The sequence below is a fragment of the Syzygium oleosum genome, unplaced genomic scaffold (assembly GCF_021117445.2).
Source record: "Syzygium oleosum isolate NSW1041296 unplaced genomic scaffold, Sole_v2.1 Sole_v2.02, whole genome shotgun sequence".
Taxonomy (NCBI): Eukaryota; Viridiplantae; Streptophyta; class Magnoliopsida; order Myrtales; family Myrtaceae; genus Syzygium; species Syzygium oleosum.
In genome coordinates this window covers 17,832,159-17,846,570 of record NW_026607486.1, presented here as the reverse complement: position 1 = coordinate 17,846,570, position 14,412 = coordinate 17,832,159, and the positions used below count along the sequence as shown (strand labels likewise).

The 14,412-nt window shown below is 46.4% G+C and overlaps 1 protein-coding gene across 1 annotated transcript; it reads right to left on the bottom strand.

Annotated features, from left to right (window-relative positions):
• Positions 1-8,593: 8,593 nt before the first annotated feature.
• LOC115668074 (transcription factor TCP7-like) lies at positions 8,594-10,836 on the bottom strand. The gene has a single exon (XM_056308366.1). The coding sequence runs from the start codon at positions 10,499-10,501 to the stop codon at positions 9,677-9,679; it is 825 nt and encodes a 274-aa protein (XP_056164341.1). The 5' UTR covers positions 10,502-10,836; the 3' UTR covers positions 8,594-9,676.
• Between the last annotated feature and the right edge of the window lie 3,576 nt (positions 10,837-14,412).

Sequence of the window (14,412 nt, the reverse complement as noted above, 5' to 3'; positions counted from 1 at the left end):
CCGAGGCAGAGTTATTCCAGTGCAGTGGATAAGAGGGGGCAGTGGGACTCGTTGGCTTCAAGATGAGGCAAAAGACTCTTATGCTTGGCTAGAGAATTCAAGGGATTATATATATATCTCTCTCTTTTTCGGTAAACGAATTTGTGACCATCAAATCATCGAATGGGGCGTGTAATTACCACGTACAATTAATTTAGGATGAATACCAAAGGAATGAATTCATCGCGAGTTTGAACAATTTATAAGTATGTTTTTGTAAATCATGTAAAGATTATTTTTTTATCCGGAGAAAAATCGTTATTATGAGATTTAATGGTACCGCTCAAAATTAATCTGTTTATAAATTCTCCCTGTTAATTTAAAATATTCAAAACAGGTTTGTGCCCGTCAAAATTGTCCGTGAAATTTAAAACATTCATGGAGAAAATGTCTCATTTTACAGTAATCCTGCATCATTTTTCTCAGGCATCCAAATGTTTAAAAAAAAAAAAAGGAATATATATATGGCAGAAAAAGAAAAAGAAAAGAAAAAGGCTGGGAGACGTGGCCAACGAACTCCAACAGAACAGCCACGTCCCGTCCCGGACACGTCGCTGAAGCATATGCTCCGAGCACATATTTTGCTTCGAAACGCCGTTTCGTTTCGCCCCCTGTTGGACTTTAGCGGCAAGAATTCGGCGCATCCGTAGCTCTTCGTAACTTCTTCTCCTTCTTCTCCTTCTTCGTCTTCTTCTTCTTCACGAACATTGTCTCAGTCCTTTGCTCAGGAACATCCGAGTAAGTCCCCCATTTCTCACCTCCAACTTCGCTCGTCCTGTCCGATCGGCGACACCAAGGCGTTCCGACCATGTGCCGAAATTCGCGCTCTTTGTTCTTCAGTTTCTGAGTCCTCGAGGAGGGGCAGAGAGGGCTCGATCCCCGACGCCGCCGACCCCGGTTCGCGGAACCCGATTCCGGAATTCTTTTGGATGTTTTTGGGCTCGATTGGTCTGGGCTTGCAAGTGTTTGATTTGTTGCCTGGCGCGGAAGGAAGGAAATCACGCGGGAGATGATATCCGTGCTTCTTGAAATCTTGCGGTGCCTTCTTTGCTGCGAAGAGAGGCGCGAAGAGGACGATGATACTTCCTACAGGGACCCTCTTCGGTAGTCTCTCTCGCCCGCCGATTTGTGATGGGTTAGTCCGAGCCGGCCGCAGCGAGGTCCGCAGCTCGATCGGGTGGCGTGAATATGTTACGGAGCCCACGAGACGGCGTGGTGACAATTCCTCGGCGTGGCTCCAAAATCCTTGAAGTTGCCGGTTGAATCTATCGACTGTTTCTCTGCTGCTCCATGATCGATTTGTTCCTGAGGATGCCGCGGATTCAGGAGATGGGAGATCGTCATTTGCTGATTAGAGTGAGTTTTTTTTTTACTTACAGAAGGTGTCCTCCTGTTTGTGGAAATTCTGTCGATTTCAAATCGAATGGAGAACTGGTGTCTTGTTGCCTCAAGCTACTTCTTGCTGCAACTGTAAGTACAATTCATATCATGAATAATGATGCCTCTTTTTCCTGGTGGCTCATGTTAGTAGCTTGCACCAATCGAGGCACTCAATTCGCCGCCCGTGGCACCGCGATCCAGCATTTCCCTGAACCGTGCCGCCCTTGCTCTGAGTCGCGCGCATTTATACGGTGGCCAATGGTGGAATTCTTGTAAATTTTTTTGCTCGAAAAGTCCGAAGATAAAATGCCGTTATCTTGTAATTGACCATCGATGATTGCTCATTTCAGGGGGATAAAAGAATGAAAACCTCTTTTGCCGACTTACTGGTTGGCGGAATTCTTGCCGAACTAGCTAGCATGTTTGATAGTATAGTCTCTATCTATAGCAACATTCCTGTTTATGCGGTATTTTTGTGGGGAATGTGAGGGCTGCACGGCTCAAGCAAGAGATAAGTCATTGAGGCCCCCTTTGGTTCAGCATTTAAAATGAGTATTGGGGTTCTAAAGTCTCTTGGCAAAATGCAAATGGCGTTTGGCAATTTTTTTGGAGCACTTTGGGGAAATGCAATTGCATTTCCAAAGGCCTCTAGAGTCCCTTAGCCCAAGGCAGATATGGAGACGCTTTGGCAAGTTGCATTTTTGGATAGCACTGTTCATGAACTGTTCATCTTCCCCGAGGATTTGGTCCGGAGGCCGGCGACTGCCGCCTGAGGGGTCACGCGACCTCGGCCACCACCGCCTGGGGGTCGCCTGACCTCAGGCGATGCCTAGGTTGCGATCTAGGCAACCAGGCGATACCTAGGTCACGCAACCTCAAGGCGCCTTGCTTGAGGTCGCGCGACCCCAGGCGATGGTTGTTGGGGTCGCACGACCCAAGCAATGCTACCTGAGGGCGTGCGACCCTCAGGCGGCGGTCGTTGGGGTCGCATGACCCAGGCGACACCTGAGGTCACACGACCTCAGGCAAGGCTAGTCAGCGGCCATTTTGGCCTACCAGTGGCTGAGCTCCACCTCAATTTTTTTTTTAAATATTAGCAAAAGTCCTTTACAAAATTAGTTTTTACCAAACGGTATTTAGACCAAAGTTGTTTTCAAGCGTGATTTTAAAATACACATTACCAAACACTACTTGCATTTTGAAAAACCCTTTTAGCCCAAAGACTTTTGCATTTTACCAAAGACATTCCCCCAAAGTCGAACTAAACAGGCCCTGACTGTGACTCCTCTTGGGTTTTTTGCCCCTCCCGGCGCCGTTTACGTGTCGCTTTGGACAAATTGACGAGTTGGTCAGGAGAACCGCTGCAGCTAATTATTTGAGCTGCTCTGTTTGGTAAAGAGTACTTCAGTGCTGTATCACAATGTAGAGAGTCTGGAGTAACTTGAATTTTGCTTACAAAGTTGTGGTTTAGGCAATCATCTGTCTCTCACAGGAGTTGCAGCCACACTGGTGAGCCATAAGTAGCTGAGCTTTTTGCAAGCTAATGCTGCCCTAGGGGTGAGCAACTTGGACCGCCCAAACCGGGACCGGACCGGACTGACGAGTTTGGTTCGGTTCTCGGGACTATCGGTCCGGTTCCCGGTTCCTAAAAGCGGAACCGGTTTCCGGGCGGTCCGGTTCCCGGTTCCAAGGGGGAACCGGACCGGACCGGACCGACTGGACCGGACCGACTATTTAATATATATTTTTATAATTTTTTTCTTTAAAAAAATTAATAAAATGTGAACTAAACTCTAGGTGAACTTCATTATCATAAATTCATTGATAAAAAATAGTAAAATGTGAATTAAACCCTAAGTGAACTTCATTGACATAAAATAAAAATTAGTAAAATGTGAACCAAACCTTAAGTGTTTGACAAAAAAAAATCCTAAACTCTAAGTAACCGGTTCCATTGGACCGGACCGGAACCGGACCGGACCGACGGTCCGGTCCGGTTCCCGGTCCTAGAACCAACCGGTTCGGTCCATGGTTCCCAAAATTGGGAACCGGTTTTCTCGGTCCGGTTCCCGGTTCCACCATGGAACCGGACCGGACCGGGAACCGCTCACCCCTATGCTGCCCAAGCCTCGATGGAATCTAGGTCGAGCGCTGGGAAAATTGTCAAATCAGTCCTAAACCTATTGTACGACGGCCAATTCAGTCCTAAACCTTTTAAGTTTGCCAATTCAGTCCTAAACCTTTTAAATTCTTGCCAATTGAGTTCTTCCGGCCAATTTTGGCCGGCTGGCGCTGACGTGGCCGCCGGCGCCGAAGCCGGCCGTCCGGTCAACGCTGACGTGGCAATTTTTAATTATTTTTTTTTCAATTTTTTAATCTTTTTTTTTCTTTTTCTTCTTTTTTTTTTCTGCTTTCTCCCCTCTGGCGAAGCTCACCCCGCCGGCCACCGGCGAGGGCGAGCCTCGCCGGCCCTTGGCTGGGCAAGGCAAGGCGAGGTCGAGCCTCGCCGTCGCGACCCAAGCGACGGCGAGGCCGACCTCGCCTCGCCCAGCCAGTGGCCGGCGGGGCGAGCTTCGCCAGAGGCCTCGCCGGGCCTCCCCTCTGGCTGGCCGCCGGTCGCCGGACCGGCCAGAGGGGAGACAGCAGAAAAAAAAAAGAAGAAGAAAAAGAAAAAAAAAGATTAAAAAATTAAAAAAAAATAATTAAAAATTGCCACGTCAGCGTTGACCAGACGGCCGGCCAAAATTGACCGGAAGGACTCAATTGGCAAGAATTTAAAATTTTTAGGACTGAATTGGTAAAATTAAAAGGTTTAGGACTGAATTGGCCGCCGTACAATAGGTTTAGGACTGATTTGACAATTTTCCCATCGAGCGCTTGGCTCGCTGTATCGGAAGTCACCGGTGGCTAATGCTTTGGAAACAAAGAAAAGGAGGCGCCCTTACTTTCTCCTAGTCATTCTTGGTCCTTTTTGGAGTTGCATATGGCAGGTCTTCGAGCTCTGTGAGCATTGTGAGATGCAGTTTACCCAGACTGCTCGTGACATTAAACTTTTGTCTGCCGCGTTATCGATGAGCAGTCTTCAGGATGAATGAACAGACACCGGAAATGAGCACGACCTGTGCTTTTCGTTGTTTTCTTTTCTGTTGAATGCTTCAGCCAGTGTACAAGTTGCCCCGAACGATTTGCTCCCGGCTACAGAGGGAAGATGAGATGGCGACGAGTTCGCCTAGTAACGAAGATTACACGGGCCATCGCTCGCGCTCACGAGACGTGGGCGAAGTGATTCTTCACACTGATTAGGAAGGCCATTTCGTAGCTTGTAGCGACGCACAAGTGCTTATATCGAATTCGACCGAGCCTGGGTCACAAGATTCTTTGTTCCAACTGCTCATGATATCTTCTGCTTCGTTTTGTCATTGTTCTCGTCCCGACTCCCGCGGAGTCCCGACTTCGTTTTGTCATTGTTCTTCATGGGATGAATCTTTGTTCTGCTGAGAAAGAATCAATCGTGCCTTATCGGGAAGTAGTCTTGCTTATGTAGCGATACGTATGTAACAGGTTTCTTGACATACACAATCTTTGATTTTCGACGTTGTAAGCAGCACCGTAACCGGATTTGGATCGAGTCGACCGGTCCTGTATCGCTTCTATTTCTTCCTGCCAGTGACCATCATTGTGCCGAACCGCATATCCCGACATTCGGTGGCCAGATGTATCTCGGATGTATCCAATCCCCTCGACATCGCATGACATCGATCGATGCGTTCCTGGAAGAGAATTAATGTATTTTCAATGCACGATCTTGCCCGCGAAGTCTCCTTGTACTCGCAGGAGGCGCATTTCCGACTCGCACTAAGGCCAGGAAACTAGGGAAAATGGGAGGATCGAAAATTCCGATGTCGAAATTTTTTCTAAAAGTACGAAGAAAAACAAAAATGCAAAATTGGGTGCCCCTTCCTCTCTCTCTCTCTCTCTCGTTATTCACCTCCTACTCTCCCAAACATAGCATAAAGATCACGAGTTCGATTCAAACTATGTTGGAGGGAATTTTCCAATAACAAAGCCTCGATTTCTCTTTACTGGGTGGTATAAAGTTAAATTTCTATAAATTTTCACCCTTACGTACAAATTACTGAAAATCGGAAGAATTGCTCGTGAAGATTCATAGACGAATGCCGTGGTTGATTGACCACCGTACGCGTGGCATATACGTGGGCATCGACGTCCGGAGATGGAGAACGGTCACGAACTTTTTTCTTTTCAATGTAATGAATATATTGCTAATTTTCCTTCTCCTTCGCGTTTCATTTGAAAAGGTCCAAAGCATATTTAGGGTGCGTTTGTCTCGCACAAAATAAATGATTTGAGAAAAATTTTCCTAAAAATGATCGCTCGTATTGCTTACAAAAATGAATGAACGAAAAATAGTTTCGTTGCCCATGAAATTGTTTAGACACAAATTGTTCTAAATTATTCATTTTCGGCGAAACAAACGAAGCCTTAAAACTTCGATTTTCATCTCCCTAATGATGTTTTTGATGCATTTCTCTTGAAGAAGTTGCAAACTTTCGAATTCAATAGGTTTAATTTAAAGAGCTCACGTTACTTCCACCCCTCAACTAGCTTCAGCAGGCACATCCAAAAATTTAAATAGTTCCAAATAACACTAATAGAGACCTCATTAATGGTAAGATTGATGAAAAAGAAACAAATATATACTTTACTATAGATCAATCAATCTAATGATTTATATCAATCTTTTCTAAATTGTTTCATTTTCTTTCGCGTTCAAATGGGCAGAGTTTACCTGCTCTTTGCTTTTTTATGGGAATCGTCTAAAGTTGGAGTATTTTAATAGACTTAATGATCGAGATTATGATTTAAAAAATACTAATAAAGTACATTTATTTACAATGTCTCTCAAAGTTCAATCCGGCATAAATCTTGTGGCATATAATTATTTTGTTCTTCTTAAAAGAATTCCGTGGTTAAAGTTATGAACTCTTTATGAACATAATTTGTATTTAGAATATGTTAATTAACAAAGATTACCAACAAAGTTCAAACTAATTACAAATAATCCTTTTTAGAAATCGGCTTGGGCATATTAATAGGTTGAAGAGAGGAAATGAAGTATGTATAAAAGCGAATGGAAAATAGCATAAGGTGGTGATTAAAATATCATTATTTCTAATAACACAAACAGTCATGTATTTTCACAACGATGCATGGCTTTTGCATTTTCAATAAACAGCGACTTTCACCCTTTTCATTTGCGCTTTTAATTAATTAGTTCTCTTGAGATTATTTTTGTCAACTCAACAAGTTAAGAAGTGTAATAATCATTTAGGTTGCGTTTGGTCGTCCGAATTTTCTAGTCAGGATAGAACTAGATAAGATAGAATAAAAATCTAGGCATTATGTCATATCCCATCTATTATTTGATAAACTGCGGGTTTAAAGTCGAATAATTTTATATCCTATTATCCATTGTTTGATAGAAACTGGATATCAATATAAAGAACATAAAAATTTGGCCATAAAGTTTTAGCTCCAAAAACATCCATGTGGTCTTTAGTGACTAAGGTGCTTATGGGACGCCGAGGGTTGCTGGATGTGAGCCGTGATCGAGGACACCGCGCAGAGAGAGTCGGCAAACGCGAAGGACCGCCGGTAATAGTGAAGGGCCGGAGATCACCGAGAGAAAAGTTATGGGCTTGAGAGTCGATTGGGGCTGCTGTTATGGTGATGGTCGAACACAACAACGGTGATAACTTTGCCGGACATGACACCAAGGGGAGCAGCGAGCTGAATTCCACAGTACGATTGCTGTTTTAGTGACCGGAATTCGTTGGACATGGCAAGGACAAAACCAACAAAAGTCGATGAAGTAATGCAGGAGCGGCATCTGGGCTTCGGGCGCTCTGGTGCAAGTTGTCACGGGAGCAGGGACGACACTGGAAGCTAGTCTGGAACAGGCGAGGTGGGACAAAGGACGGGATGTCACCAATGCTAGACAAGCAGAGGCCAGGCACGGCTGGGCATGGAAGAGAGTTGGCTAGGCGCTGAGGAGAGGCGAAGGCTGTGGGAAAAAGCCGGTTCTTCTCATGTGTTTGCTCTTTCGAGCGTGCAATTTTTGCTCTTATGGATAAGGGATATCATATCCGACTTGCTCCCTCTATATATCCGACTTCGTCGCAGCCTATCTTATTTTGACTTTTATTGGGACGAACAAACGCAGCATTAAACAGTGGAAATAATGTGAGCCATTCTGAGAGGCCATGGTAATCTGGCATACGTGTCAGTAACTTTATAAAAAGTGCAAGTGGGATTAAGTAGAGGGCAATGGTAATTTCCGCGATCCAAATATCGAAGAAACGGTTCCTCCAACGGTTAAAAGAACAACCCCTTAACAGGAGCTTGATTAAAATCCCGATAAGAAAGGACCCCACTTAACAACACAATTATTCCTGCTGAATCTGAGGAAAGTGATAATTGTGGGCAAAATGATTGGGTGATTGGGGAGGGGTAGACTCTGGCTCCCCATCAGATCACCACCACCACCACCTTCATCTGCAGCTTGCCCGATGTGGAAAGCGAGAGGTCTCCTGCCATCTCGACTGGTCGTACCGTTTCTTTCTGCAATCTGGAAAGTCTCAGCAACACCCAGAGAGAGAGAGAGAGAGAGGAGAGAGAGAGGAGAGAAAGACAGTATGCAGGGGTCCATTAACTAGGGTTGATAACAGACTGCACATGGTACACAGTACAGTTGGATCTTTCAATGTGTATATCAAGATTAGTCGTTTGAATTGAGAGTGAGGCCCTCCTTCGATTCTCTTCTCCAATGGGGATTTACAGTGTGCCTATTAGCTACTCTAGTTTGTTGTTCTCCTGCTTTTTCATTTTGACAATCGAATGACAAAATCACACGTTGCAGACACGGGAATTTGTAAAGCCAAAAGCACCCATTGGGTCGTTGAGTGGCTAGAATGAAGTAGACCACGATACGAAATTCAGATAAGACTCGCGGCTCGCTCTGTGAAGGGCGCTTGAAATAAGCACGAGAACCGGGATGGGGGGGCGAAGAAAGATTTGATGCTCGGACGAGCACGATTCGTGCGCATAGAGAGCAGTGAAGCAAAGTTGAGCCAGAGAGCAATAGAGCAGATGATGAACTGAGAAAGATTATTGGGTCTTTTTCATTTTTCTTTTTATTCACACAAGCAGCACCCAGAAGAAACAATCCAGTTACATACATGAAAAGCACATTATTTTCCACGCTGATGAATCTAATACGGAAAGGCATAAGAATTACAGACAAAATTATCAAAAGCGAAAAAGCAGAGGCCTTACAGAGAGATAACAATAGTCTCCTCCTTCACATCTTCGTTTCGAACCATCGCCTCCAAGGGGGCATGGGATGAGAGACCAACCACAAAGCTGAACTGGCAGAAACCTCCTGAATTCTCCTCGAAGACTGAAGGCACCTCAATTGAAGGCAAAGCACCCACATTTTATTATCCCGATTTCAAAGAGACAGAGCTTATAACATATTCGAGGAGGCCCGGACAATGTTGCGCCGAACTTCAAGAACTCAGCTCACTCAGGACGGAAATTTGGACGAAGATGCAACAATTGAAGCTTTCTCACTGAATTATGAAGCAATGGGGCCACCACACGAGCAGCAAATCGAGGAGTTACAGACTAGAAAAAGGTGAACATACCCCCCCCATGGGCATGCAATGCCATAAGTCTTCAAGACATGTGACAAAACAGTGTCAACTTGCGCAAGAATCCGCCTTAACCCTTGCGCAAAGTACGTTGAATTAACCAACTCGATGTCCTTTATATGGGCACATCATCACAAGACACACCTAGGATTTTGCACAAAAACCCCATTTTCCCTCGAACAACAGACCCTTGAAATTCCAAACAAGAGCCCGGATTTCCGTGAAGTCCTGTGTCCTGTCAACGAAAACTTCCCACCAGGAAGAACCTAAGAATGACCCTAAAAACGCTACACCAGAAAGAGTTAAAAGAAACCCCTAAAATTGAATCATGCATTGAGCGGACTCCTACTTCTTCCTCCACCCAAAGAACTAATAGCCTAAGCCCCCTAAAACTTCACCTAAATTCCTTCTTGTCCATCTTCACACGACACGCGCACACACACTGACTGACTGAGAAACAACAGGACTTGCACATATTTATATATATACCAACGCAGCAACCGCTGGGTGGTGCCTTCGCTGAATCAGCGATGGTCATCGTCCCTCCGCCCCGAATTTCCGGACCCGCCCGACAAGGACGCGAGCAAATTCAGGTGGCCCGGGATGTAATTCCCGACTCGAGCTGCCGACGCCTCCCCGATCCCCTGCTGCTGCTGATGCAAGAAGAACGACGGCCCCTGCTGCGACACCGCCCCGCCCTGCTGCACCACCATCTCCGGCGGCGCCGCTGCGGCCGCCGCCGCGGCCGCGAAGCTCCAGAAGTCGGGCCGCGCCGGCAGCGCCCAGAAGCCGCCCGGGGCCCCGCCGGCACCGACCATCGCCTCCACGGTGGGGCCCACGACGGAGACCTCGTCCTTGCCGTTCCCGCCGTCGTCGTCCGCCCGCACGCGCTTCCCGAGGATGAACTGCGTGGGCCCGAGCAGGGGCTTGTGCTCCAAGGACGAGGCGTTGGGGGACATAGAAATCGAGCAGGAGAGGCCGCCGGAGCCGGACCCCCCGCCGCCGCCGCGGGCGGAGGCGGAGACGGTGGAGAAGCTGGCGGGGGTGGTCCCGGTCCCGGTGGCGGCGATGATGGAGGGCTCGGCCTGGCGGAGGAGCCACTCGATGGTCTGGCCGTCGGACTTGTGGCCGAGCTCCCGGGTGAGCTGGAAGACGCGGGCGGCGCATATGATCGGCATCCGTATCCGGCGGCCGCGGCCGTCCACCTTGCTGTGCCGGTCCTTGGAGGGGGGCTTCTTGACGGCGAGGGCGCCGTTGGCACCCCCCTGCTGGTGCGCCTGCCTCTGCGGATCGATGATCGCCCCGTTGGCGACGGCGTTGCCCCCTCCTCCTCCGTCGGTATTCGACATGGCGCTCTCGAAATCAAACCCTCGGCCCCTCTCCCCTCCAAACTCCGCCTCCGTCGTAAGGTTCGTTCTCTCTCTCTCTCTCTCTCTCTCTCTCTCTCTCTCTCTCTCTCCTCAACAGCGACGCCCCGCAGGTTGAGGAGCAGGTGGGCACTTCGCTATTGCCGAGCTCCGAGCTCCTTGAGCTTGAGCTTGAGCTTGAGGTGAGGAAGGTGGTCGAGCGGTCTCCGCGGGTGGGCGTGGCTCGTCGTCGTCCGCGAGCTTTAGAGAGAGAGAGAGAGAGTGAGGAGGTTTTTCTTTAGGGTTTGGAGGGAAGGAAGGAGGGAGAGGGCGAGGGAGAAGAAGCTAATGATTGAGAGGCAGGAGCTGGTGGAGACAGGAAGGAGGGCACATGGGGAGCGGGGCCCACCGGGAACATCCCCCACAGCTCACGCCCCTTGGGCGGGTAAAAATCTCCCCCTCCCCCTCCCTCCACACGCGCCCCCCCACGCGCCTCGCACGTGCCGCGAGCCAATCGCAGGGATAGAGAGCGAGCGAGAGCGAGAGCGAGAGCGAGAGCGAGAGGAATTTAATAAGAGTCTGGATGAGTTGTCAGAGCATGGGCCCCACTCTCTCTCTCTTCTCTTCTCTTCTCTTCTCTGGTTAATGAAATGAAAACGAAACCCGACCGGAAGGTTCGGGTGAATCCCAACTCCGGCTCGAGCGAAACCTCGCCGCAGATTCGCGTTCGCCGCCCCCCGTGAGCTCCCGATTGGATCATTCGTTGATGCGAGATCGTCCCGCCGCCGCCGTACTCCACCTCACAGCGCAACGCCGCACTTCGATGTCGCGTTGGGAAAAAAAAACATTTAGATAGCAAGGTCTACATGGAATTTTAAAATTTTTATGGAAGGTGGGAGGGAGGAGAGGGAAATTTCAAAATTTCAGGACACGCTCTCGCTTCGGTTTTCTCCCCCCCCCTTCCCCTGTTGACGTAGCATAAACATGTGGCGAGAGTGTGCACGCATCTGACAAATAAACTACGCAAGGAACCCGAATGGAATATGAAGCAATTACTAGGCCAATCGCGCCGGCAGCATTGTGACGACGCCCTTCTTCTGCACGAGATCTGTGTTCGAGGCGTGCTCAGTAGGGCGACTCGCCCCCTTTTTTTAACCGATGCTCTCCGAGTGATTGCTCTCGAAAGGACGGATTGAAACCCGACAATAAACGAGGACAAAAATAGATTGATAGAGTGTCCAACTCATAGTCATGAGTTACTCGGTTATATAATGCATCGACCTATTATTTCTCGCGATTTTTTCTATGTAATGCAACTTTCTAATCAGTTCAAGTTTGAATCCAAAAAAATGTGTCGATTCAACATTGTCAACTTAAATAAGTTTTTTTTTGGTCTTATGCAATTCAACATCTTGATGCACAACTCCAATTAAAGAGAAGAAGACTTTTGATCAATTGATTGCATGCATCTTTCACCTTCTAAATTTCTACATGTCCAGTCTACTTGTCTGGAATTGATCAGGTGACCCAGTTGGGCCGATCGCAAAATTCACCTTGCATAGTAATTTCATGCGCCGTGGCATAGGATTATCTCAACTCTAATCCCACGAATATCACGTTGTAGCGACGATTACGGGCTTACTTAAATGAGCAGCAGTTATGATTCAAAAAGAATATTCCGTCGTACGCGTGAAATCCCAATAATGACACCCAAGTTCGGCCACTCACGCCGGCCATCTATGTCGGCGTTTTTTAGTTTATCAAAAAGATACCCTCCAATTCCAAAGATTTGTAAAAGATGACAGATACAAGAGGTAAAGAGAGATCAAGAAGCTACTAAAGAGTTCAACAAAGGCCGGTAAAGATTAGGATTGACCCACGAGACCAAGGGTCTTTCCGAGCCACGTCGTCCATCATGACATACTCGAAAAGTAATAAATGGCTAACGCTCGCAGATCGCTATCCCATGCATAGTACACAGCATTATTGCCGTTCTACCCCGAGGAAGAAGAGAGTCGTGGCGAAGTCGAAAGGTCATCTCATTTTGTACCGTTTTTAGTCGTGGGAATCGCTGAAACAACGTCGATTCAGGTCATACGGACGGAAGATTTCCTTTGCAACTAACCCGCGGCCGCACTCGTCCATTTTTCTTTCATTTCATAGATTTTTATAAGGTGCTCAGGCGCTGTAACTGGAAATTGCACGACCTGAGCACCAAAACTCGCCACGTGTTATTAGGGATCGTCCCGGCTCACGCCCAAATACATGTGCCCCGTTTTGCAACGCTCCGATGGTTGCATGCTTCCATAAGCACGAAAGTAACTAAGATTATATTTGTTTCGCAGCGAAAATGAATAATTCGAAAAATATTTTTCCAAACACACGATTGCTTAAATCATATATAATTAAAAAAACGAACAAAAAATGCTTTTGTCGTCCACGAAAAGTATTCAGACATAAATCATCGTCGATAATGAAAATATCTTTCATCGACTAATTATTTCATGCGATAAACAAGTGATCAATTATACAAAAACATTTTCAAAAATATTTGTTTTCTACGAAACGGACGGAACCCGAGTACGAAGATTAAGCTGGAAATAATAGTCCACATGTTTGTATAATACGGATATTGGTAATTTATCTTTTGCTCCATTAAAGTGAGAGAGGACCGGCAGTTCCACCAAACATTTTTTTGCTTAATTTGTTGCCTCGGTGTACATCCGAAATTCTACGTATTGCTTAGCAATTTATTTATCAATTTAACATAAATGAGGAAAACCAAAATAAATAAATAAAAAGCAGCATAAACAAAGATACCGGTTTGATCTCCCGACCAATGTTACCAGAAAAAGGAAAATAAAAAAGGAGCAAGAGCTCCCGGTCGGAGCACAAAAACGGAATGTCACGTGCACGCGCTCGTGCATCGCGTGGGGCGACCGGGTCTCGGCATTAAAGAAGTCAAGTCAGTGATTTTTTTTGTCAGTGAGCCCAAATCGACGTCCGTCCAGCTGTTATTTACGAAACTGCCACTTCCAGTCGGGCGCTCGGTTTTGCTCCTTTTGTCCCAGCTGGACATCCATTTTAGCAACAGCCGGGCCGTTGTTTCCGGAACTCGGGCAACCCGTCCACCGGCGACGTCGAGACGATCCCGTCTCGACGTCGCCGGTGCCCGGGGCGATTGAACTGATCGGGCCTCTACAGCACAGTTCCCATCACGAGCGCATATACCGTGGCTTAGAAGTGCATATCATAGTCTTCGGTTTGTCACTTATGGGTAGACCTGTTTAATGGAGTGGTCGGGATCGAAAATGACCTGATTCAATTTGACCTATTTTCATGTGGTACAAATTTAATGACTCACGCCCGACTTGACTCGTATTGCTAAAATATTTTAATATTTAACACAATATAGGAAAACTCATACTCAAGTTGAAATGAGAGTGCAAGTGAAGGAAGGAGCGCAAGATCGAGTAAAAGTGAAAAAGGATTATAAAGGTAGGTTGGACCTAAGTAAGCCATGAACCCATTTTACACTCGTATTATTTCGGATTTTACCATCATAAACTCATTTATGAGTTATGACTCATTTACTGAATGTAACCAACTCATATAACAAGTCAGCCCATCACTCATGACTCATTTTGACAAATTTACTTATGGGCTCTGTATGTTTCACAAAAAAAATGAATAATTTAAAAAATAATATATATATTTTTTAAAGTAATCGCTTATATCGCTAAAATAATTAGTTAATGAAAAATGTTATCACTATTGACAACAGTTTCGTGGACGATGAAATTACTTTTCGTTAATTTATTTTCGTGAGCGATAAAAGCAGTTATTTTTAGGAAAAAAAATTTCGAATTATTTATTTTCTGCGAAATAAACGGAATTGTGTTTGAATTTCGTTA

Coding starts and splice junctions, on each gene's coding strand:
- LOC115668074 (XM_056308366.1), bottom strand. CDS start 10,501: ATGTCGAATACCGACGGAGGAGGAGGGGGCAACGCCGTCGCCAACGGG.